The sequence below is a fragment of the Cololabis saira genome, chromosome 21 (assembly GCF_033807715.1).
Source record: "Cololabis saira isolate AMF1-May2022 chromosome 21, fColSai1.1, whole genome shotgun sequence".
Taxonomy (NCBI): Eukaryota; Metazoa; Chordata; class Actinopteri; order Beloniformes; family Belonidae; genus Cololabis; species Cololabis saira.
The window spans coordinates 6,814,763-6,842,117 of record NC_084607.1 but is presented as its reverse complement, the minus strand read 5'-3'; the positions used below and the strand labels follow the sequence as shown (position 1 = coordinate 6,842,117).

The following is a 27,355-nucleotide window of genomic DNA, read 5'->3' as shown; positions in this document are numbered from 1 at the left end:
TGAGTCCGGACCCGGCCTGGATCCGGAGCAGGAAAACCGTCAACCAGGGGTCAGAGGGTCACGTGACCGGACCTCCACCTGGACCGGACTCACCTGTGTTTTGCGGATCCTGAGGTCCGCTGATGATCTGTTGAGGCCCTCCTCCTGCTCGATACTCTGCTCGATTGCTGCACAAACACAAACACGTGTTATGTAGCATTGCTAGCACTCGAGCTAGCTAGGGTTGCCAACTCCCTGAAAAATGAATAAGTGACACCTCATCGGCAGGGCCGGCCAACCCGATTGCCTTCACCCTTCCTGGCTTGGTGAATTTCTTTGGCCCCTTTTTTTGTGAGTGAAACTATTTTTTAACGATTTGATTCGAACCTGAATTGAATTGGATGCATATTTTTGAATGCCGTGAACACATGGAAAACAAATTATTATCCAGCAATTCACTTTAAAAGCTCCAGATTCATTATGGTATTTCATTCCACACAACATATTCAAGAGTGTTGGAGGTCTTCAGTTCTTATTGTCATGTAATTACAGTATCTCAAGGTTACCAGTTAAGATGTCAGAATTTTATCAACAAGCTCTGTTAGCATGGAAACTATGTTATTCACATAACTTTTCTCCACATAAATATATCATTTGGAACAATGAATGCATTACTAAAAGGAACAAATGACTCACAAATCACACTCAAAAATATAATTTATATAAAAGACTTAATTAACCCTAATGGTCAACTACTTAGTTACGAAGATTTTCTCTCATAAAAAGCATTCCCTATCAAATTTAGAGAATTTAACTTTAACTATCGTATTTTCACGACCATTCGGCGCACCGTGTGAAAAGGCGCACCCTCATTTTTTAGATTTAAAACACACATACGGCGCACCGACCCAAAAGGCGCAGTCTACAGACACAGAGCTGCACACACGCGCCGCAAAACACACACACCCGCTGCAGAACACACACAAGCACACAAGTGTGCTTATTTAAAAATAGAGCGGGAGCAAAACTTAGTTTGATTGTATTTTATTTCAGTTTTTACATTAATCAAACCCTTCAAAGTCCCGTCTTTCCCTGGCGCGGACCCCGTCTCTCCCCGGCGCGAAAACTCTCTTTCCCCGGCGCGGACCCCGTCTTTCCAGTTTTCTAGTAATAAACTCCATTCCCCGCGGAATAGTAGAATTAATGAAAAGCTATTTTTGTGGATATTAATTGGCACAAGGCGCGGCTTGTTCCTTCAAATTCTGTGTTACAAACAAAATCAAAGAACTACATTTAAAAATACTACATAACATATACCCATCTAACACATATATCTCAAAATTCCTTGACATCGAAAACAAATGTACCTTCTGCAAAACTGAACCTGAAACTGTAACTCACTTGTTTTAATGGTTGCTCTTATAGCAGCATATTTTGGAAAGAACTTGAGAGCTATATACTCAACACATCAAACAACACATAAGATCAACATTGAAGGGAAGAACATTATCACTTATTTTGCTTTCAAAGAAAATAAATGATGCACTATTGTCTATCTTTATATTTTATTAGGAACATTTCACATCCATAAATGTAAATTCCAAAACTCTTCTCCATTATTTAAATTGTTTTTGATTGAAGTTGATTATTATCTCAAGTCTCTTAAATTGATCACAAAAAAGAAATGTATATCAATGATGGATATCCATTCTGAGATTTTCAATCATTAAGCTGTCACAAATATAATTTTCATTTTATGTGAAATATTATAAAGTCTGTCACACCAAGGTTTTGTTTCTTTTATGTATTTATTTTATTTTTATTTTTTTTATTTATTTATTTTTTCTAATTTTCTTGTTGTTGTTGATGATGCATGACTGTGCTGCTGATGTTGCACAGGTTGTGAACTGAAATATCTGCTTGTTGTACATTGTATATTGCAAACTTTCAATAAAACTTTCAAGAAAAAAGAGTCCAGGAGCTCTCTGATTGGTTGTCTGTTTGTGTCCTGGTGCAGTCAGCCCCCCCCCCCCCCCCAAGTGTCAGCGCAGGACCTGCAGCAGCCTGCAGGGGGCGCCGCCGGGACACCAGAGTCGGAACAGCTGAAGTTCTGTCACAGCTTTTAATTACCTCTCTGGCTGGGACCGTGTGTGTGTGTGTGTGTGTGTGTGTGTGTGTGTGTGTGTGTGTGTGTGTGTGTGTGTCTCTCAGCGCCATGGTAACAGGCCACAGATTGTCCTGTTGTCACGCGAGTCTGATGTCAGCTTGTTTCCAGAGTGTGTGACGATATAAACTCAGAGGCTTATATAATGTTTCCCTGTCGAGTGTGTTCTTCCTTATCCGCCCCTGCGGGGACCCGGGTGGGTCCGTGTCCCGGCTCCGCGGGGACCTGGACCTGTTATTGATTCATCCCTTCTAACGTAAATGATTAAATCTGAGGAAGGAGACTAATTGGCCACGGTTACATGATATTTTTTTAATTTGGAATAAATAATTCCGAATTAAATAATTCCGAATTAAACTATTTTCCTTCGAGTTTACATGGAGTGTGATTCCGAATTGTGGTTTACATGGAAAACACGTTTGATCGGCTTTATCCAATTCCTCTACAGGTCTGGGGGTTGGGAAGGTTTTGATTGGATAGGGAGGCGGAAGTTACGTCTACCGGAAGAAAAACAAACTTAGTCGCTACAACTTTGAAAAGCTCAAAATTTTGATGTTTCCTGCCATCTGTTCTTTTAATTATTTCCAGGTCCTCCAAGCTATTTATTAAATAAATGGTCTCTGCTCTTGACCACCGTTTACTGCGTGCTGCCATCTAGAAACTTTGTTTGGAAAACAAGTCCAGCGCGGAATATAATCGTCATGGAGACAGACGGGCGAGGGAACGAGCAGCGCAGAAAGACCGGAATTAATTTAAAGCAGAATGAGTGTAAACATGATCATGGAATTATTCTCTTTCGGATTTAAAATCGGAATAAACCAGCCACTTACTTTGGAATTAAGTTTAATTCGGAATGGCCATTTTCATTCGGAATTAGGTGTTTACGTGGTAATCTTTACTAATTTTAAATCGGATTTAATTTTAATTCTGAATTAAAGAGGAATTAAATTTCCCATGTAAACACATTGAATGTGAGGTTATGGTTTTGGATGAAGGTCTAAATTGGAATAATCATATTAATCAAGTTTGCAAACGATCAATGAAAATGCTTGGCATACTGAAAAAGGTTGGTCCCTTGATCCATCCCTCTGCCCACTTGACTGTATTATAGTTTCCTATTTCCATATATGAATTACTGCAATATTGTCTGGTCTGCAACTTATCCAACTTTTCTCAACAAATTACTCATAACCCAAAAAAGAACGATCTCAGTCTGGTCGACACCAACCATCTGCACCTCTTTTTATGAAATATTCACTATTATCCATTCATAAACTTCATGTTTTTCACTCATGCTTGTTTGTGCATAAGTTTAACAATAGAAAACAAGATCTTCCTGTCACTTTCCAGCAGTTTCTTACTTTTTCATCTGATTTTAATTCATATCCAACTATTATTTCATGGAATTTTGACTTTTTTCTCGACATTTCAACCTTTTTCTCGAAGTGCATAATGAAAAAAAAATCTTCCTCCTCTAAAATATTATTTTTATTTTTCTCCTGCCTGGCCCTAATACTCTTCCGTAATATCTTTACCCTTCTGTCGAACATCAGGTCATCAATTTAATATTACATTTAGATCCAAAACTCTGGAACGCCTTGAATGTGTCGCTCAAGTCAACATTATCTTTTACCTCCTTCAGAAAGTTATTAAAAAAACATTTTATTCTGTCTTAACCTTCAATGTCTTTATCTTTAATGTAATCCAGACCTTGTATCCATGTTCTCTTTTACGTTTATATTTATAATTTTTTTAAATTTGTTGTACATTATCTTGGAGGACGGGTTTTAAAAAAAATTGTGCTAAATAAATAAATTAAAAAACGAAATGAACTGGTGAGGATGAGACGAGTCTCCGGGACGTCATGTCCTCGGTTGTGCTGGAAACGTGAAAGTGTGTTTTCTTGGCTCGTAGCCCGGCTGCTCCCCACTCGGTCAATGATGACTCAGCAGTATCACTCAGCACTGCTGAGCTGTATTTGTGTGTATTTTGTTTTGATCCTTTTGTTGTCTGTGTGCTTTTTAATGCGGGAAACTGAGACGAGTGAGCAACAGATTGCGAGCGCTTGTGTCTGTTTAAGGACGTGTTAAACGGCTTTACTTGCAGACAAAGACAAACACACATTTGTTGTTCCATGCAGCCGTTTCCGTGCCGTCAGCAGTTTGCCTCCTCAGCGCAGCTCCCTGCAGAGATATTATCAGGGGCCCTTTTTTTTTACTCTTACAAATAGTTACAATTCAATTAAAAGGAGCTCAGTTGCTGAGTAGGCAGTAATTGTGCTCATTTGGTCTGGCCAAAATGACGTTTATAAACTTGCAGTGGTTTTAATTTGGTTTGTTTCTTTTCACTGAGAGAAATATCCAGGAGGACCAAACATGGTCTAGCAGGAGGAGCAGGTCCTGGTCCAGGTCCAGGTCCTGGTCCTGGTCCAGGTCTCTTCCCTCCTAAAGGGGAGTTTTTACCTGTAATAATTGATCGGGGATCATGTTCTGGTCTCTGGTACTGGAGCTGACTTCTGTTGTAATAGACGCTTTATAGATAAAACTGAACGAGTGTTAATAAGTTGCTTCAAACCTCAGGTAACTACATGAGATCCGGTGTTGCCGACGGTACCGAGTCCTGCAGATCAGCTGCTGCACTCCGGTTGTTGTTCCAGTAAACCTTCACAGATTTGAAGTCCGGACTTTTGAACCTCCGCGCTTTAGTTGTCACGTTGTCACAGCAGCAGAACTATATGGTTTACTTATTGTACGCCAAAACTATGCAGATCGGTTGTTGTGACTGTGTATCTTTGCAGATCGGTTGTTGTGACGGTGTATCTTTGCAGATCGGTTGTTGTGACGTATCTTTGCAGACCGGTTGTTGTGACGTATCTTTGCAGACCGGTTGTTGTGACGGTGTATCTTTGCAGATCGGTTATTGTGACTTGTATCTTTGCAGATTGGTTGTGACGGTGTATCTTTGCAGATCAGTTGTTGTGACGTTGTATCTTTGCAGACCGGTTGTTGTGACCTATCTTTGCAGACAGGTTGTTGTGACGTTGTATCTTTGCAGATCGGTTTTGAAGGTGTATCTTTGCAGATCAGTTGTTGTGACAGTGTATCTTTGCAGATCGGTTGTGATGGTGTATCTTTGCGGATCGGTTGTTGTGATGGTGTATCTTTGCAAACTGGTTGTGATGTTTTATCTTTGCAGATCGGTTGTTGTGATGGTGTATCTTTGCAGATAGGTTGTGGTGATGGTGTATCTTTGCAGATCTGTTGTGGTGATGGTGTATCTTTGGAGATCGGTTGTGACGGTGTAGCTTTGCAGATCGGTTGTTGTGACTTGTATCTTTGCAGATCGGTTGTGGTGATGGTGTATCTTTGCAGATCGGTTGTTGTGACGGTGTATCTTTGCAGATCGGTCGATGTGACGGTGTATCTTTGCAGATTGGTTGTTGTGACGTGTATCTTTGCAGATCGGTTGTTGTGTTCTGCAAAGAGCTAACCCATGTGGATTAGTATGCAGTCTGAAGCTTAACGTGACGATGTGGCGACGAGGGCTAGAGAAGAACGTGATGTTCTGAAACCACCGAAGGCAGAATAAGTAAGTCTATACTTTTTTTGGTCCTGTTTCTGGTCAAGGTCCGATCATTCGTATCCGAGTGCGACACCTGACTTCACACCTGATGGAACAAACAGCACCTGGAGCTGCTTTAAAGCAGGTTCCAGTCTGTAGGTGTGAAAACCGCCTGAAAGGTCGAGGACAAAACCAGGATTTCCTCCAAACTGGAGTCGGTCAAACATGCTAACTAGAACCGTCCAAGAAGGGGCGGAGCCTGGCCGAGTACCCACGACCGCTCCGAGGGTTTCAGAGCTACAGTAAGAGATGCAGCAGTCGGTGTGTGTGTGTGTGTGTGTGTGTGAGGGGGGGGTGTTGTCTTGTGGGGGTTCCAATTATAGCTTCATCTCCAGGACCACGGCCATACCCAGTCATCATTGTACAGTCAGTGTGTGTGTGTGTGTGTTCGTGTGTGTGTGTGTGTGTGTGTGTGTGTGTGTGTGTGTGTGTGTGTGTGTGTGTGTGTGTGTGTGTGTGTGTGTGTGTGTGTGTGTGTGTAGTCCATCCTCTGGCTGTTCGCATTAAAGCAGCGATGTCCTTGAACCCCCCGCATGAACCACCGCCGCAACATGGACTCTGTGTTTTTGTAGCTGCAAGCTCTTTGGCTGGCCTCTATCTGTGTGTGCGTGTGTGTGTGTGTGTATGTGTGTGTGTGTGTGTGTGTGTGTGTGTGTGTGTGTGTGTGTGTGTGTGTGTGTGTGTGTGTGTGTGTGTGTGTGTGTGTGTTGCCGGCGTGTGTGTGTGTGTGCGAGCGCGTGCTTTGATAAATTGATGCCACAATTTGAGAATATTTTCTTCTTCTGATGCTGCTGAAGGTCACTGTGAAATCACGCGCTCAGTGAAATGTCATAACTTCTTTGCTAAAGAAACAGAATAAATAAATAAATAAATAAATACATAAATAAATAGATAGATAGATAGATACATAAATAGAAAAATTAATAAATAGAAAAATAAATAAATAAATAAATAAATAAATAAATAAATAAATAAATAAATAAATAAATAAATAAATAAATAAATAAATAGATAAACAAATAAAGACATAAATATATAAATAGATACATTAATAGATATATAAATAGATAGATAGATAGATAGATAGATAGATAGATAGATAGATAGATAGATAGATAGATAGATAGATAGATAGATAGATAGATAGATAGATAGATAGATAGATAGATAGATAGATAGATAGATAGATAGATAGATAGATAGATAGATAGATAGATAGATAGAACAGACCTGGTGGTTCAGTTACCACGGTCCGGCGGTGTCCTCTGGTCAGACCGGGTGACCGGTTTGTAGCTAATTTTGACGGGATACTTATGGTGAATATTTTGGTGAACGTTTTGGACGTGAATATTTGGGATGTTGATGGTGAATATTTTGAATGTTTATGATGAATGTTTGGGATGTTGATGGTGAATATTTTGGACGTTTATGGTGAATATTTTGGACGTTTATGGTGAATATTTTGGACGTTTATGGTGAATGTTTAAGATGTTTATGGTGAATGTTGGGACGTTTATGGTGAATATTTTGGATGTTTATGGTGAATGTTTGGGATGTTTATGGTGAATGTTTGGGATGTTTATGTTGAATGTTTGGGATGTTTATGGTGAATATTTGGGATGTTTATGGTGAATATTGGGACGTTTATGGTGAATATTTTGGACGTTTATGGTGAATATTTTGGACGTTTATGGTGAACGTTGGGGATGTTGATGGTGAACGTTCTTTTATGTCTTAACAGAATAAATCAGTGTACGTTGTTTACTTGTTGACTTCATGTCATTAACTGATAAATATCCATTTTTACATTTCAGAGCTGTAACACAGTCCAAAGAATCAGTGCACATCAGCTGATTTCTACACGTCGCTCCCAGCCACTGACGCCTCTGATGAAGACGTCACCATCCAAACACGTCGGGTATGTTTTGACAGGTTACGCGTCTGATAACAAAACAAACTTAAAATTCCAATCCTAAGACGTTTTGTCATTAAAGGGGACCTATTATGAAAAACACTTTTTCTCTTGCTTTAACATACCGGTATATAAAGTGGTCTCCCCTCAGCCTGCCAACTCAGAGAAGGAGGAAAGCAACCAAATTCTGCAGTGTCTGTACAGCCGCCCGGATGAGTCATCCAGTGTGATGTGGATCTACGCGCCGTTCAGATTCTGCTCCTGTCGTGACGTCACGACAGGAGCAGAGGTTTGGCCTCCAATGCGTGAAACCACGCCCACAACTATAAAACCATGTAACTGCATGAGAGCGTCCGACTATCACATCACACTGCGTGACATCGGACGCTCTCTGTCCATCTCCCTCCAGCAGCTGCCACTTTATTGAGGTTTTTGTAGTGAAATGAGGAGGTATCATAGAGATAACTTCTCATTTCAACTAACTGGATCAGCCGTTCCTCATCATGACCGTTTCCTACAGCGCTTTCAACCGGCTTTCAACGCGAGCGACATGAAGAAAATAGAAGCAGGACGTCCGACAAATGTTCAGCTCAAAACGTCACGCCACGTCGCGCTGCGCAGCGCTGCGTCGCTGCGGCCAGTTAGGACAGTCCAATAGAAAATAAAGCAATGGAATTGATTTTGTCGCTGACGCTCGCTCGCATCGCATGCAGTCATGACACAGTGTAAAGCCTGATTTATGGTTCCGCGTTAAATCGTACGGTGTAGGGTCTGCGTCGATTTAACGCGGAACCATAATTCAGGCTTAACGCCGGCCGGAGCTTCCTCCATTTTTTCGTAGCGGTGTATCGCGTCATTCAGGCAGCCAATCAGCACAGAGCCTCATTATCATAGCCCCGCCCACTCAGAATCCCTCATAGATAATGAGGTTAGAAACAGTAAAGATAAAGACATGGCCCAGAGGCTGAATTTCTAATTTATATAGAAAAAACCATCAAAAGCTTCTTTTAAGACATTCAAGGCCTGTTTAAAATAGACATTAAATGCCATAATAGGTCCCCTTTAAAGTTTTTATCTTTCTTTTATCACCAGAACCAATGTTTATCACTCTACACTTATAAGGAGTTAAAAAAAAAAAGAGAGAATAAGTGAATTTACTTTAGTTAGCATAATTAGCCTCAAAAGTTCCTGACTTTGGGTTGGGACTTGGAAGAAATAAAGGTGATTATGTGACCCCTGAATCAGTGTGACGAATCAACGCAGGCTAGAAAGACTCTTCCTAAATCCACCTCCTCATCGGAGCCCGGCCTCCTGAGCTCATCTGCCGTAAAGCACAACTGTACTCGCCGGTCGTACCTTTTAATTTTGAGCGAACTTTATTGGCTGTCTTCTTGATGTCAGCTGTGAGGTCCTCCAACTCCTGCTTGGTCTCTGCGAACAGGAAGGAGAAGAGCCGTGCGGTTGTTAAACGCTGTCGTACAAACCTCGTCAGGATTCATCAACATTACAGGACTGTCTCATAAAATTTGAATATTGTGATAAAGTTCTTTATTTTTCTGTAATGCAATTAAAAAAACAAAAATGTCATACATTCTGGATTCATTACAAATCAACTGAAATATTGCAAGCCTTTTATTATTTTAATATTGCTGATTATGGCTTACAGTTTAAGATTAAGATTCCCAGAATATTCTAATTGAGTTGATTTGTAATGAATCCAGAATGTATGACATTTTTGCATTACAGAAAATAAAGGACTTTATTGCAATATTCTAATTTTCTGAGACAGTCCTGTATTCTGCTAATCCGTTAGCTACTGGGAGTCGACCACCAACAAACCACGCCCACAATTGTACACATTTATGGCTTTCTATACTTTCACCTGACGAGATTCATAAAACCTCCCCCGTCCGGTCGTCTGGACCGTAACCATGGAGACCAAAACTGGTTTCTGTCTTAGACTGTAAATGTGTTTATTTCTGCTGTAAAGTTGACCTGGTTCTGGTTCTGAGACCTGGTTCTGGGACCTGGTTCTGGTTCTGGTTCTGGTTCTGGTTCTGGTTCTGGTTCTGCATCAGACCCAGACCTCCTCATGAACCGGTTCTGACTCAGCTGATGGAGGAAGACGAGGAGACGGAGCTGCAGCGGCGGCCATGTTGGATTCTCCATGTTGGAACTGCAGCAGAGGAGATTTACGATGCTGCAGTGCTGCTGCCCCAACTCTTCCTCCTCCTCCTTCTCTTCCTCCTCCTTCTCCTCCTCATCCTCTTCTTCTTCATCCTCTTCTTCCTCCTCCTCTCCCTCCTCTCCCTCCTCCTCCTCTTCGTTCTCTTCCTCCTCCTCTTCCTCTTTTCTTCCTCCTCCTCTTCCTCCTCTGCCTCCTCTTCCTTCTATTTCTCCTCCTCCTCCTCTTCCTCCTTCCTCCTCTTCTTCCTCCTCCTCTTCCTCCTCTGCCTCCTCTTCCTTCTATTTCTCCTCCTCCTCCTCTTCCTCCTCCTCTCCCTCTCCCTCCTCATCCTCTTCCTCCTCCTCCTTCTCTTCCTCCTCCTCTTCCTTCTCATCCTCTTCCTCCTCCTCTCCCTCTTCCTCCTCTTGCTCCTCCCCCTCTTCCTCCTCCTCTTCTTCCTCTTCTTCCTCCTCTTCTTCCTCCTCTTCCTCATCCCCTTCCTCCTCCTCTTCATCCTCCTCTTCCTTCTCCTCCTCCTTGAAGATGCTGACATGAGTTTAACATGTGGGTGAAGGTACGAAACCAGGCAGAACTACAACTCCCATCATGCATCACTCAGCCAGAAACCCCCAGAACCGAGAGAAGGTACTGGTTCGGCCCCCCCGGTGGTCAGAGCCGGTACTGGTCCTGAACCGGCTCCGACTCCGACCCGGGACCCAAACTTTTAATCAGGTCGGTACAAGATCTGGCGATGTATTAGCCCCGCCCCCGAGCGCCGTGTCCAGGTTCATACTCACCTGTCCTCAGGCCTCAGGTACATTAACGCGTCTTCATGCACAACTACGGCAGGCAGGAGCGACGTCACGGCATGCAGGACGAAAACACGAGGGGGGGGGACAAGGAAACAAGGAAACAAGGAACCAAGGAAACAAGGGAACATGGAAACAAGGAAAGATGGAAACCAGGAAACATGGAAAGAAGGAAACATGGAAAGAAGGAACCAAGGAAACATGGAAACATGGAAACAAGGAAAGATGGAAACAAGGAAAGATGGAACCAAGGAAACAAGGAAACATGGAACCAAGGAAACAAGGAACCAAGGAAACAAGGAAAGATGGAAACAAGGAAAGATGGAAACAAGGAAACATGGAAACAAGGAAACAAGGAAAGATGGAAAGAAGAAAAAGAAGGAAACAAGGAAACATGGAAACATGGAAACAAGGAAACAAGGAAAGGATGGAAGAACAAAACAAACATGTCATTTATCATGCAGCAAATAAAAACATGCAGAAAGCAGCACAAGCAGAACCTGGATCTGGACCTTAGTGGTCTGTAGAGGACCTGCAGGTCTGGATCTGGTCCCTAGTGGTCTGTAGAGGACCTGCAGGTCTGGATCTGGACCCTAGTGGTCTGTAGAGGACCTGCAGGTCTGGATCTGGACCCTAGTGGTCTGTAGAGGACCTGCAGGTCTGGATCTGGTCCCTAGTGGTCTGTAGAGGACCTGCAGGTCTGGATCTGGACCCTAGTGGTCAGTAGAGGACCTGCAGGTCTGGATCTGGACTCCGTTAAAAGTGAAGTCCAGAATAACACGACAAACGGCGGTGATGATACCTACTCTCATCAGGGTTGGGCGCGGCCAGGATGGCGCTGTGCTGCTTCTTGACCTGCTCCACATCCTCCGACAGCTTCTCTATGCAGCCTCGGATCTCCTCCACCTGAGCAGCAAACAAACAAACAAACAAACACAACGAAAGGATGAGCAGCAGTTCAACCGGTCAGCCTGGCGAGAAAAACCACCACCCAGGGTCGTGTGGGGCGTTAGCATGTCGCTAACAAGATGCTAGCATGAGTGTAGCATGTCACTGACAAGATGCTAACATGAGTTTAGAAAATCCCTGACCAGACGCTACTATGGATTTAGCATGTCACTAACAAGACGCTGACATGAGTTAGCATGTCCCTGACCAGACGCTAACATGAGTTTAGCATGTCCCTAACCAGACGCTACTATGGGTTTAGCATGTCACTAACAAGACGCTGACATGAGTTTAGCATGTCCCTGACAAGATACCAACATGGGTTTAGAAAATCCCTGGCAAGATGCTAACATGAGTTTAGCAAGTCGCTAACAAGATGCTGAAATGAGTTTAGCATGTCCCTGACAAGATGCTGACATGAGTTTAGCATTTCCCTGAAAAGATGCTAACATGAGTTTAGAAAATCCTTAACAATATGCTGACATGAGTTTAGCATGTTGCTAACAAGACGCTGACATGAGTTTAGCATGTCCCTGACAAGATGCTAACATGAGTTTAGCATTTCCCTGAAAAGATGCTAACATGAGTTTAGAAAATCCTTAACAATATGCTGACATGAGTTTAGCATGTTGCTAACAAGACGCTGACATGAGTTTAGCATGTCCCTGACCATATGCTAACATGAGTTTAGCATGTCCCTGACAAGATGCTAACATGGGTTTAGCAAATCCCTGACAAGATGCTGACATTGAATTGATTGACAACATCTTGAATATTATGCTACTATAATTTTAGCATGTTGCTAACATTATGCTAACATTATTGTAGTACGTCTTGAATATTATGCTACTATAATTTTAGCATGTTGCTAACTTTATGCTAACATTACTGCAGCATGACATAATTCATATCATTGAGCAGGACGTGCTCTTCACACACACTCTCACACACACACACTCACACACACCTACACAAAAATCTTAAAATGTCTATGAGCGACTTTAAAAAGGTTTTGCAATATTATGGTACTAACCATTAATATATAAGTTGTTAAAAAACAGCATGTTGCTAGCATTATCATAGCATGTCTCTAATATTAAGCCAACGTTATTACTGGAACTTTGAAGTCATGTTGGCGTTACTCTACTCGTCCTGAAGTTAGTGAACATTATATTGGCGTCATACGCCTGTAACTCTGTAACTCAGACAGGTCAAATGTGAGGCTTCAACCACACTCAAGGGTGTGTTGCCCGTAGCGACGGGACATTTCTCTGCCCGCCGCGGTCGATGTTTCGTTGCAAGCCTGACTCATGCGCCATCTGTTAGGCCCCTGCAAGCGTGACCGGGGAACCCCTTATCACCGTTATCAGTCTGCTGCCTCTGAGGCGACTCTGAAGTCACTTTGGGGATTTTTCTATGACTTTTAGTTCACCTTCAGTTGGCTGTGAGACACATTTTTCTCTCTTAGCAGGACCTGTTAGGGTCGCCACCTGTCCCTTGAAATACGGAATTGTTCCGTAATTGGGAATTAAAAGTTGCGTTCCGTATTGAACCAATACGGAAATATATTATGCTCTTATTTATTGTCATAATATACAGGTGATGGTCGGAAAATTTGAATATATTGCAAAACATTTGTAGTAAATTCAACTAAAGGTGAAACAAATATATTATTTCCCATTACATTCAAAGTGAGATATTTCAACCCTTTATTTGTTATAATTTGATGATAATGGCTCACAGTTTATGAAAACCCCAAATAAAAAATCTCAAAAAATTAGAATATTTTATGAAATCAATAAACAATTCAATCATCAAAATTATAACAAATAAAGGTTTAACATATCTTGCGTTGCATGTCATGAGACTATGTAATGTATTAGTTTCACCCTTTAATTTGAATTATTGAAATAAATTAACTTTTACATCATATTCAAATTTTCCAACCTTCACCTGTAGCATTTATTATACATATTATACATCTTGGCTGATGTGGACCTATTTCAGCTGCTAGTATGGTTGGCTGTCTGTACAGTCATGCAAGTTCAATGCTATTAGGGCACTTTAAATACATTTCTATGCAGTTTAGAAGTTTTGGGGATGTCCCTTTTTTTTGGCGCCTGCGCTGCTGAAATCGGGGCGTCCCTTATTTCTATTTCTGAAAGGTGGCGACCCTAGGACCTGCGAGTAAACGGCCAGCGGAGCCGCCTGAATCCTCCCAGACCCCGACGGCGATGCCTCACCTGCTCAAAGAACTCGTCCATGAAGTGGTCCCTGTCGACCTGCACCACCTCCTCATCGTCATCGCTGTCCTTAGCCTGCACACAGAGAAGAGCGGGTGAGCCGTAAACCGAGATGGTGGAGATAAATTTAGCTGAGGCTCGCTGAGCGACGGCGTCAGGGTCACGATGGCAGGACGGAAAAACTCCACAAAAAACTCCAGAATTTTTGACTTTTTGACATTGACTCTCAGATCAGATCAATATAGACAAACAGAAGCTAAATGCTAAATGGCAGTAGTAGTAGTAGCAGTAGTAATAGTAGCAGCAGTAGCAGCAGCAGTAGTAGCAGTATTAGTAGTAGTAGCAGCAGTAGTAGCAGTATTAGTAGCAGTAGTAGTAGTAGTAGTAGTAGTAGTAGCAGTAGTAGTAGTAGCAGCAGTAGTAGCAGTATTAGTAGTAGTAGTAGTAGTAGTACTAGTAGTAGCAGTAGTAGTAGCAGCAGCAGAAGTAGTAGCAGTAGTAGTAGGAGTAGCAGCAGTAGTAGTAGTAGTAGCAGCAGTAGTAGCAGTAGCAGCAGTAGTAGCAGTAGTAGTAGCAGTAGTAGTAGTAGTAGTAGTAGCAGTAGTAGTAGGAGTAGCAGCAGTAGTAGCAGTAGTAGTAGTAGTAGCAGTAGTAGTAGCAGTAGCAGCAGTAGTAGCAGTAGTAGTAGCAGTAGTAGTAGTAGTAGCAGCAGTAGTAGTAGTAGCAGTAGTAGTAGTAGTAGCAGCAGTAGTAGTAGGAATATTAGTAGCAGTAGCAGCAGTAGCAGCAGTAGTAGCAGGGACACATGTGAGTGACAGCTGAAGACGAGCTGAAACCGGGTCATGTGACAGGAAGTGATCCAAACACAGCAGCAGGTCCAAACCAGAATGATGGAAATGAAAAGAATCCAGGTCCTGGTCCTGGTTCAGATGCTCAGAGTGGGAATTGACGCACGACTGGAGAGGACGCTGGCACTGATTGTTTGCCGCTTCTCCGTCAGAGCTACGCAGCTTTTACTTAATTTTCTACTTGTAAAATCAGTAGTAGTAGTAGTAGTAGTAGTAGTAGTGGTAACAGTAGCAGTAGCAGCAGTAGTAGCAATATTAGAAGCAGTAGCAGTAGTAGTAGCAGTAGCAGTAGTAGTAGTAGTAGTAGTAGTAGTAGTAGTAGTAGTAGTAGCAGTAGTAGTAGTAGTAGTAGTAGTGGTAGTAGCAGCAGTAGTAGTAGTAGTAGTAGTAGTAGTACTAGTAGTAGTAGTAGTAGCAGTAGTAGTAGCAGCAGTAGCAGTAGACAACTCTTTCTCTCTCTCTCTCTCTCTCTCTCTCTCTCTCTCTCTCTCTCTCTCTCTCTCTCTCTCTCTCTCTCTCTCTCTCTCCCTCTCTCTCGCCCATTGCTCCCCAATCCTGCCACAAACTCGATCCTGTTTCAGTTATTCCCGCCCCTTGACAATAAATGACACATAAACCAATAAAAAATGAAAACCATCATATTTTGAAACAAATCAAACAACCAATCAATCAAATGCATGAATCACTTTCTTGACTCACTATCCTCCAAATACAGAGAGGAGCTATTTATATTAACTAATAACCAGCTGAGTCTTCTTGCGGTCAAGGGAAGCCAGGCTTTCTCACTTTTTCAGAATATAACCATCATTTTATAAAATACTTTTTTAACGGTTTACGTCCTTCTGCGGCTCTGTCATCTCGTCTCTCTTCATTCATTATTCAGCGTTTAATGATGTTTGAAACAGCGCCCCCATAAATGCCATGTGGTGACAACATGGTACTGCACCCTGTTGTCTGTGAGGAGGCCGAGATGAGTGGAATAATAAAAAGATTAACCAATCAGGTGAGGCTATTGTCACGCCCCCTGCTGCCCTGTGATTGGTCAGGACGGTGTCAAGGGAAACCACAAACTTGTTGGCATCGGGCCAATGATGTTAGCATCTACGTCATGAATGAAATAACGTAAAATTTGTGTTGATACCTTGGTACGCTAGCAACATTATTAAAGTTATTCTATGCAACTTCCTAGAGCTAGCAAGATTTGAAAGTGGCGCTTCCTCTAAGCCCCGCCCCCCCCCGCCCCCACCCACGAGCGCTCCGTCCAAAGCCACGCCCCCACAAACACGAACGCACATACGATTATTAAACATTTTGGACAGCACATTTACAGCAAAACTACCCCATGTCTCATTCACCTGTAAGCGAGGCCTACGGCGTAGGCTACGGCGTACCCTACGGCGTAGCTGTGGCAACAGAGCCTGCACGGCACCGCAGCGCTCCGCCAGCCGCGCTGCCGTGCCGTGCACCGGCGCTCTCCGCTCTCGCCGTGATGGAGACGCCTACATCCCCACGGACCCCATACAGCTTCCGAGCCAGAGCTGCGGCGGCTCTTCGTGTCCCCGCGGGCTGCTGCTGCTGGGCAGAGAGTCCTGCAGCAGCAGCAGCAGCGGACTAACGGCTCTGCTCCCCGGTCACACACAGCGGGACCGACCCGCTCTGGAAATAACTACTGGGCTCCGTGGCAGAGGGGAGGGAGGGGGTTACACTGGGACACTGTGAGCCCAGGAGGACCCGTGGGAAGTGGACACGGGGGAAGCTGGAAGCGAGTGCGCGCATGGGACAGGGCGGGGGGGCGTGGTTTAAAATGAAGACATCTGATTGGTTCTTTCCCTTCCTGGACCTGGACCAATCCGTATCATTCGGACCGAATGGGCGGGGCTTAGAGGTGCCTCTTTCAAAATTCTTGCTAGCTCTTCCAGATCAGGGAGAATACCTTTAAGTGCAGTTATGGAGGGTGGAGATTTTGAGTATTTAGTAAAAATTACTTTGACTTTTTTACTAAACTGCCTCTACAACTCCAAACTAATTCGGACGGCAGGCCAACGCCACAACCAGAGCTCCGTACTGAGAGGAAGAAGAAGGGTGGCTACTGAGCGGCTAGCCATTAGCTGCTTGTCTCCTTTTTGAGAGGATTCCTGAACAAACCCAGGTGATGGATGGAAGAATGGATGAAAGGAAGGAAGGAAGGAAGGAAGGAAGGAAGGAAGGAAGGAAGGAAGGAAGGAAGGAAGGAAGGAAGGAAGGAAGGAAGGAAGGAAGGAAGGAAGGAAGGAAGGAAGGAAGGAAGGAAGGAAGGAAGGAAGGAAGGAAGGAAGGAAGGAAGGAAGGAAGGAAGGATCAGGGGGGAACTTAGTTCTCAGTCTCAGCACAAACAGCCGCCGAGCATCATGGGAGACGGACATGTCTGCTTCCAGGCGATAAGCCTGCGCTGCCTCCGTGGACCAATCAGCTGCTGCCGTCAGCAGCTCAGGAACAAACACAGAGTCTTTGTGTCGCCGTGACGCCTGTCACAGGTTATCTGCCTCATAAAGGTTCCCCGCCTCGCCACAGAAGCAGGGGCTGATGGGAGATTCTTGCTGCGGCCTCTTCTACCTTAGGTGTTCAGTCAGACGTTGTTGGCCGAAATATCAACATCTCAATAAGAAAAATATGTCTAAAATAAACGAGTGGAAGCTTTACATCCTGACTTACTTATTTGTGAGGAATTTAAAAACATTTTACTTTATAAACTTGTATATTTGTAAGAAACAAAGCCAGTTGGTGGTTGTACTTGGACTTTTCCGTCAATACATTCCTCCGTTAGCAACTCCGTAAACCTCCAAGAAGAGAGGAAGGAAGGATGGAAGGATGGATGGATGGATGGATGGATGGATGGATGGATGGATGGATGGATGGGAGGATGATGGATGGGTGGATGGATGGGTGGATGGATGGATGGATAGATGGATGGATGGGTGGATGAATGGATGGATGGATAGGTGGAAAGAAAGAAGAATGGGAGGGTGGATAGATCTATGATGAAGCTATGATCTATGATTTGCCATTGATTTTTATGATTTTTTTAATGACTTTTTTACGTTTTAGTGACGATACTGCTGCTTTGTGTTGATTTTCTTGCCTTGAATGCTGTAGCACTTTGAGATTCACTGAATGGAAAGTGCATTATAAATTTAGTTTAGAGTTTATTTACAAATAATTAAAAAACACAAATACAGATAATAATCAATCAATTGAGGTTTGTAAAATGGGACTCCCCAGAAGCTACTGTAGCTTATGAAATGGGGGCCCAGTCACACAGCAAAACAACTATAAATTACACATATAATACATATACATACAGTATAATAACCTTATAACCTAACTAAGAAAAAAACACACAATAAACCCCTGAGACCTCCTCAGATTTCCTAGATACAAATATATTCTTATAAAAATAATACATCAGGGATACTGCCCTCATATACTCGTACTCGCAAAAATCCTCCGATACCACCAGTTAACCTTCAAACCTTATTGATTATATATAAAGCACATCATAATCTCCTCCCAAGATGTTCTCAGAGGCTGTTCCAAATCCACAACAGTAAATATGAACTAAGGAACACAGGTATGTTTAAGAAGGCATGGGGAAGAACCAAAAGTAAAGAAAACTGTGTTTCCGTGAAAGATGTCAAATTGTGGAATTGCTGTGATAAGGAGTTAAGAATGTGCACCTCAATTTATGTTTTCAAAAAAATGTTTAAATATAAAAGGATAAACAGTTATAAAGAAATCTGTTAATTATGTTGGTATAGCCTATTATAGATTAATATGAAAATAGCACCACTATATACCCCTTTTTGCATTATTGGTATTACTATTTTTATATAACATAATGCAATGACAGTTTCTCTTTGTTTTCTTTTTATATATTTCTTTTCTTATTTGTGTATTATCATCCACCGGATGCCATATTATGTGAATGATATACACTGCACAGGATAGGCTATAATAAGCCCTTGGCTTCAGCCTACTCCTTTTTCAGACATTTCTATTTACCTTTTATTTTATTTGTGAAATGAACATGTAAATGTCTCAATGTATTCTGTCCGAAATAAACCATTCATTCATTCATTCATTAAGCCTGTTTTTTAAATTCTATTTGATTGTTTATGTTGTTTCACACGGAGGCTTCAGGTGAAGCACCGCACATGTGCAGTTGATGTACCTGCGATGAGACTAAAGTGGAGGAAAGCGCGGCAGGCTGAATTTTGTTTAAAATTGAAATTCTGTTGCAAATCAAACCTGTCTTCTAATTCATTGCATTTTTCATTGCATTTTTAGCCTAGTTATTTTTGTGATAGAATTATTGGATCGGTACTCGGTATCGGCGAGTACACAAATTAAAATACTCATACTCGTACTCGGTGTGAAAAAAATAGTATCGGGACATCCCTTAATCAGGTATTGGTATATAAAAAATTTAATAAGAGACATAATTTAATAATTTTTTATTTTATTCTTTTTTTTTAAATTGAGAGAGATCCAGACTCTTTTATAGCACTATCAATCTATTTAAATTAAATTCATTATTATTATTATTATTATTAAAAGGAGGTGAAGTTCAGCTGCAGCGGCGGCGCCGGTTCTGCTGGGGACGGGCTGGACCCCCCCGGAACCCCCCCACGTCTGGTTCCAGCCTGCATGTGTGTGTTTGGCCACGCGGGCCCTGAAGGCATCGCGGGGGGAGAACTGGACCTGACAACAGAGGCCCAGATGACCTCCTCAAACAATCCGGTCCTACCTGGACGGAACCGGTCCAGGTAGGACCGTTAGGGCCGGTTAGAGCCGTTGGGACTGGTTAGGACCGGTAGGACCGGTTAGGACCGGTTATGACCGGTGGACCGGTGGACCGGTAGACCGGTGGACCGGTAGGACCGGTTAGGACCGGTTATGACTGGTTATGACTGGTTAGGACCGGTTAGGACCGGTTAGGACCGGTGGACCAGTTATTTATATGTTCTTAAGGTAGGCTGGTATAATTCAGGGATTAAAGCCAAGCTTTTCTTTGTTTGTTTTGCTCCTCGCTTTCATGGTATCTTGCTGTTTTGTGGTTTAAGGCGGTTTGAGCGACTCCTGTCACCTTTTTCCAGATTAACTCTCCTCCTCTCGTCTCGCTCTCACACTTCCTCCATATCCAGTTTTACGGTCATCCTTCCCTTCCCTCGTTTCTCCTCCCTCTCATGTCAGCCAGACTTAAATCAGGATGTGACCTCAGGTGTGTGTGTGTGTGTGTGTGTGTGTGTGTGTGTGTGTGTGTGTGTGTGTGTGTGTGTGTGTTTCACGCATGAATGCACACGCTGTGTCTGTGTGGTAACACTGAGCTGCCCTGCAGCGATCCAGGCTACCCATAATCCTCCGGGATCTCTGGCTCCGCCCACAGTCCACCTGTCATGAGGCCCAGAGCTCCCAGCCTCTCACGAGGCCCTGAACGCACCACCACGAGGCCCTGAACGCACCACCACGAGGCCCTGAACGCACCACCACGAGCCCCTGAACGCACCACCACGAGGCCCTGAACGCACCACCACGAGGCCCTGAACGCACCACCACGAGCCCCTGAACGCACCACCACGAGGCCCTGAACGCACCACCACGAGGTCTGGACAGTCTTTGGTCCTGGTCTTGTCTCGGTCTGGACAGTCTTTGGTCCTGGTCTTGTCTCGGTCTGGACAGTCTTTGGTCCTGGTCTTGTCTCGGGTCTCTGGGTCTCTCCAGGTCTCAAACTCGGATAACTGAGATGCCGTTAGACACCGAGGTAACAGAATCTGGTATCACCAGTCCTTCGGTCTAATCTGATTACTATAATGGTAAATAATGTAATTTCAATCTTTAATATTTAAAATTCAGGTTTCACCTCCAAATTCAGTGCAATTTAAATCAGTAACATTTACTATTCATTCCTTTTCTGAGGTGGAGGGGGGTGTTGGAGCTGGTTATTCTGCTAGAGGACTTTGGGACTAGTTAGTAGTCGTGTCAATCCTTAAAAGCACTGGAGTCAATCCTCCAATAGTGTAGAAATAGCGGTAGTGCAGTCGCCACACTTCATCAGACCGGGACCTTCAGCATGTGCTGGGGCGGTTTGCGGCCGAGTGCGACGCGGCAGGGATGAGAATCAGCACCTCCAAAACCGAGGCCATGGTTCTCCATCGGAAAAGGGTGGCGTGCCTTCTCCGGGTGGGTGGAGAAGTCCTGCCTCAGGTGGAGGAGTTCAAGTATCTCGGGGTCTTGTTCACGAGTGAGGGAACGATGGAGCGTGAGATTGACAGACGGATCGGTGCAGCGTCCGCAGTTATGCGGTCGATGTACCGGACCGTCGTGGTGAAGAGGGAGCTGAGCCGAAAGGGGAAGCTCTCGATTTACCGGTCAATCTACGCCCCTACCCTCACCTATGGTCATGAACTTTGGGTAGTGACCGAAAGGACAAGATCGCGGATACAAGCGACCGAGATGAGTTTCCTCCGCAGGGTGGCTGGACGCTCCCTTAGAGATGAGTTTCCTCCGCAGGGCGGCTGGACGCTCCCTTAGAGATAGGGTGAGGAGTTCGGTCGCCCGGGAGGAGCTCGGAGTCGAGCCGCTGCTCCTTCACATTGAGAGGAGTCAGCTGAGGTGGCTTGGGCATCTGTACCAGATGCCTCCTGGACGCCTCCCTAGGGAGGTGTTCCAGGCATGTCCCTCCTCCCTAGGGAGGTGTTCCAGGCATGTCCCTCCGGGAGGAGACCCCGGAGAAGACCCAGGACACGCTGGAGAGACTATGTCTCTCGGCTGGCCTGGGAACGCCTCGGACTCCCCTCGGAAGAGCTGGAGGAAGAGCTGGAGTAATTGTCTGGGGTGAAGGAAGTCTGAGCATCTCTGCTGAGGCTGCTGCCCCCGCGACCCGGGAACGGATAAGCGGAAGAAGATGGATGGATGGATGAATACAAGCTCATATGGAAACTAGCTGAACCAGGATGATGTTCTACAATCACGCAGGATCAGGACATTACTAGGTTTCTGTTGGTCTTGAGCTGAACTAGTCTTGACTTGGTCTTGGTTTTGGTCTAGTCCTGGTCTTCATACTCTCTGGTCTTGGTAGTGTCTTGGTCTCGGTTTAGGCGGTCTTGACTACAAGTCTTACGGTACCTCCAGACTGTTTTGGTGTGTTGGTACAGCTACTATAAATGTCCTAATTAGGTATGAAAATAAACACACACACACACACACACACACACACACACACACACACACACACACACACACACACACACACACACTTCTTTCTGTACTTGTGTCTATAAATACACGTTCAGACGTGTTCTTTCATGAGAGGATGCCTGAGGGACAATGATACGATGATAAAAGAGAAGTAGAAAGGGAAGAAAAAGCTGCTTTCAAGGGTCTGGTAATAGACAGGGAGGGGGAGGAGTCAGAAGAGCATCTGCAAGTGTGAAGCTCCGCCTGCAGGAGTCTGATCCAGACCTGCAGGTCCTCTACAGACCACTAGGGTCCAGATCCAGACCTGCAGGTCCTCTACAGACCACCAGGGTCTGGATCTGTGGGACATGTCACCCGCCACTCCCACATCTTAGAGAGAATCACACGTTTAACAGTTACGTCCAGTTATGAAAAGTGTGTGTGTGTGTGTGTGTGTGTGCGTGTGTTTGTGTTTGTGTTTGTGTGTTTGTGTGTAGGAGCCCCGTTTCCTGCATCTCCGAGGCGTCCTGGTTCCACTTCCTGTCCCCGGGGAGCCGCAGCTACTACGACCCAGATCCCTGGTATGTGACACAGATTCAGGTCCGAGACGAGGAATCGACCCAGAATCCTCCTCTCTGTGGTGCAGCGTGACCTCAGCGTGACCTCAGCAGGTCAGCCAGCTGAGTCACGTGACCCGGAGGCCCCTGTGACGGGGAGCCAGGTGAGCCGGACCTGCCAGGGGACCCAGGTGAACCAGGTTGGACACGCCCACCTGTGACTGCCCCGCCCACAACTAGCCAACAACTCTGACACGCCCCCCTACCTCCGGGGCTAGGGGTCAAACGTTCCACCTTAAAGAGGGATGAGCCGTCCAGAGTGATGTGGATTTACGAGCCGTTCAGAATCTGCTCCCGTCGTTACGTAATGTTGAAGAATAATATAAAATCCAGTTCAGAAGTCCGCTGTGGTGTAGTGAGTTTTATTCAGTGAGCCGGCGGTGAGCAGACCTACGCAGCGCATGTCTGGGTTGGTGTGCTGACCCAGAGTGGTTGGAATCATGACTTTTTATATAGTAAGTTCAAAGTACAAAAGGCAGGAATAGACAAGCCAAGTGAGAGACAAAATCCATTTACAGTCAGATGTGATCTGTGGCCAAATGCTGTTATCGGGCATTTGTCATGACTGTCACTAAGTTGTAAATTACCCCATATGGTGTTCTCGTGATTCAAGTCTGTGGCCAAATGAGTTGGTATTAACATATTAGTCAGTCAGGAACTTCGTCATATGGCATTCCCGTGGTTCAAGTCTGTTCAAAGGTGTCGACCCTGCAGGGGCTAGGACGCTGGATTTTCACGTCAGCCACGGTGTCACAATGCCTCATCAGTAACGACTGAGCGATTTACATCGGTTGCCTCCGATGCGTGAAACCACGCCCACAACTAACTCCTCAGGCAGCCAATCAGCACAGAGCCTCATTATCATAGCCCCGCCCACTCAGAATCCTGCATAGATAATGAGGTTAGATCAGTGGTTCCCAACCTTTTTTCCTTGTTCCCCCCCTACTTGTGTCTAAGACCAGCCAGGCCCCCGACCCGTACGTACTAGCAGCAAAATAGTCTTTAATTGAAAAAAATGAACATTAATTATGTTTTTTTTATGCATTTCTCTTTGGTTTACTCTCTATACAAATGACTTTGTTTTTCTCCAATGTCACCAATGTATAAAATACGCACAAAAGGACATAAAAGGACATAAAAATATTTCTGAAAAATGTCTCATTTAATATGAGACCAACATTTTTTTTAACATTTTTCTTTAACAACCTGTTGGAGTAAATTAAATGTTGAGTAATGATATAATAATAAGGAATGAAATAATTTCCTGTGTTTGTCACCAGTGTATAGAAAACACAAATAATATTCAAGACATTCATAAATTATTCCTAACAATGTCTTATGAATGACTTATTCGTAAATATAATTTTTACAACTGCATAATTTCAAAGCAGACAAAGTTTTGCGCCCCCCCAGGGGGGGCCCGGACCCCAGGTTGGGAGACACTGGGTTAGAGAATGGGAAGATAAAGACATGGTTTAGAGGCTGAATTTCTAATTTATTTAGCAAAAACAATCAAAAGCTTGTTTTTAAGACATTCAAGGCCTGTTTGAAATAGGTATTAGATGCCATAATAGGTCCTCTTTAAATCTCTCACGTTTGTGTTCTATTGAGAATAAAATATGGCGTCGTTAGGTTTTGTTAGAAATAATTTCTCTGGTTTGGACAAATCAGCATGACATCATCATATCATCATATATATAACCAATTCTAAATCTAATAATTATTCTTGGCATTATCATGATATATTGTTTTATATTATTATTATATTATGTTATGAGATCTCATGGGATGTTATATCATAGTATTATTATATTGTTATATATTATAGCAGCCTTTCTCAACAGGGGTGTCGCGGCACCCTGGGGTGTCCTTTGACTGCTTTAGGGGTGTCACCAAAAAATGACCTATTCTGACATTTCATATATAAATATATGAATGCATACATACATACATTCTTTTTGCCTATGAATGAATAAATAAATAAGATACCGTATTTTGACGACCATTAGGTGCAGACAAACGTCTTTTTTTTAAATGTGCCGCGCGCCCAATGACGCAATGCGCCCATTGTATTATTGTAAGGCGGACGTAATTGAGGCCACCATTAGAAGTTAAAGGGGAAAGGGGGGGGCGTGAATTGCCCGTGATTTGCGGACGTGTTAGAGACCATCATCATTAGAGACCAGCTGACTTTCGACATCCCGGTGAATCACACGGTGGAGAGGACGGGGACCAGCACGGTGACGATGAGAAGTCATCGTTCACTGTTGTGCTTGCCTGCACGCTGATGGACAGAAACTATGGTGATTTTTAAAAGAAAGACTTTGCCTAAAGAGACTTTTCCAGCCGGAGTCATTATAAAGGCAAATGAAAAGGGCTGGATGGATGAAAGGATGATGATAGAGTGGCTGAGGCAGGTCTATGTAAGGTAACCCGGTGTTTTTTTCCACACATCACCATCGCTGTGCACTATGCGCGCACATATCACAGACAATGTAAAAAAAGAAGTGAAAAATATGAAGGCTGTGCTTGCTGTTATTCCGGGAGGTCTGATGAAGGAACTCAAACCGCTGGACGTCGGTGTGAACCGGCCGTTCAAAGTGAAGCCTGAATTATGGTTCCGTGTTAAATCGACGCAGAGTCTACAGCATAGGGTACGCCGTAGGCTACGCGGCGCCGCACACCGTACGTGCGCGTCATATGCATTTACAGCGATGCAGTGTGGTTTTTAATTATATTTTACTCTGGGGTGTCGTGAGATTTTATTCACTTTTGAAAGGTGTCATGACTTAAAAAAGGTTGAGAAAGGCTGTATTATAGTATGGTGATATCATTTTGTTATATATTATAATATTATAAAAATGATTATGTTATATTAGGATATTATTATATTATTACATGCTACTATAGTATTACATATATTACTTTATATTATATCATGCTATATTATATCACTCTATATGATAATTATCTATTTATTTATTTACTTTCATTATATTATTTACACACACACAGACACACACACACACACACACACACACACACACACACACACACACAGACACCTAGATACATATCACTGTAACCTGATGTCTTTTGTTGTTGTTTGTACTGTATGTTAATAAAAAAAAAGCATGACATCATTATGACATCATCATGACCTCAGCGTGACCTCACTGTCTCGCCTGATTCCCATCAGCTCGGCGCTGACCGACGATACCGAGCTGCCGTCTGATTGGCTGAGTCAGTAAACGAATTAAAAGCCTCCCTTGCAGGCTGACAGGGGGAGAGGGAGGGGGGGCAGGGCTGCCACAGATCACATGACCGTCATGTGACCAGGCGGCTCACACACACGGGAGTGTGTGTGTGTGTATTCTTGTCTACCTTCATTAGCAGGACATGGATGGTTTGTAGGAAACGCATCAACGAACACGTTTTACACGTTTTACACGTGACATGGGGGGGGGCTCAGTGTCAGCTCGGCACCAGGACCTGCAGCTGCTGGGGGTTCTGGTTCTGGGGGTTCTGGGGGGTTCTGGGGGGGGCTGACGGACCGGTGTTCTGTCGCTCCATGCTACCCGTCCAGAAATGCTACTTTGAGGTTCTGCACACAGTCGATTTTCAAAGTTTGATTGCCACGCCCATAATTTCTTGCACCATGTAAAATTGATAAAATGGGATGTTGAGTATTTGATCCTTCAAAATACACGACCCATGACATGAATTGCATTAAACTTTGTGAATATTATACAAAAAAGAGAAAAATTCTATGGCTTTATTTGATATTAATTCAGTCATTGGCCTTTATTTAACCAGGCAGGTCATTAAAAACATTCTTATTTACAATGACGGCCTGGCAAGAGACAAGCACCACTTGGGGGAAAAGGAAGTGGTTTAGGGAGTAAAACACAGTAAAATTGTAGCTCTACAAAGGTAGAAAACTATTAGGTAGCATTTTTGGACAAAGCAGCAGGGGGGGGACACCCTGACCGAGGGTCGCCGACCCGAACGCTGCGTTTGCCCTTGACTGGGTCGGCAGATGGCCCCCAGGACACACACACACACACACACACACACACACACACACACACACACACACACACACACACACACACACACACACACGCCCAGGCTCTCAGACTGACGGACGCGCCACCGTAGTGTGGATCTGGTACCGCGTCTACCGGTTTTGTGGTACCGGAGTGATGCAGCACTCTCCATGGCCTGCAGTCGCCGTGGCGACGCCCTGCACGTCCTCTGCATCACGGCTCAGAGCTTCTGTCTGTTTGACTTTAATCTGAAGGAGAACCGAGTCTGGCGGGGGGGGGGGCTGTTCCGGACCGGACCGGGCCAGACCGGACCCGGACCTCTGGCGTCGGTAGCAGTGGCGCCACCAGGGGGGGGCCAGGGGTGGCAAATTTGCCCCCTACAAATTTGCTGCCCCCCCACTTGCCTTAAAAAACCACTTGCCGGTCACATAGATTCTATCGTTAGTTATGCGTTTCATCCCAAATCATTTGGGCAAAATGCATATCAGTAGGTGTTTATTTGAGTATTTCTGAGCCTAATAATAATAATAAAAAAAAAAATATACATATATAAAAAAAAGAAATATATATATATGTATATATATATATATATATATATATATATATATATATATATATATATATATATATATATATTAATAGAATAAATATATGATATATTAAAATATATATTATATATATTATATATTAAAAATGCATATATATATATATACTGGTATATATATGCCTTAGGTTTTTACCAACACGGTATTAACCATTAATATATGTGTGCAGACAAGTTAGAAA

At 43.7% G+C, this 27,355-nt stretch overlaps 1 protein-coding gene across 2 annotated transcripts in view; it reads right to left on the bottom strand.

Annotated features, from left to right (window-relative positions):
• stx1b (syntaxin 1B) overlaps positions 1 to 27,355 on the bottom strand; it is a 44,493-nt gene that overhangs the window by 8,321 nt on the left and 8,817 nt on the right. For both annotated transcript variants that reach the window (XM_061712690.1, XM_061712691.1), the window contains exons 2-5: positions 13,844 to 13,918; positions 11,459 to 11,558; positions 9,033 to 9,107; positions 94 to 167 (exon numbers count right to left, since the gene is read on the bottom strand). In XM_061712690.1, coding sequence (XP_061568674.1) covers positions 94 to 167; positions 9,033 to 9,107; positions 11,459 to 11,558; positions 13,844 to 13,918 — 324 coding nt within the window. The remainder of the gene's footprint in view (positions 1 to 93; positions 168 to 9,032; positions 9,108 to 11,458; positions 11,559 to 13,843; positions 13,919 to 27,355) is intronic.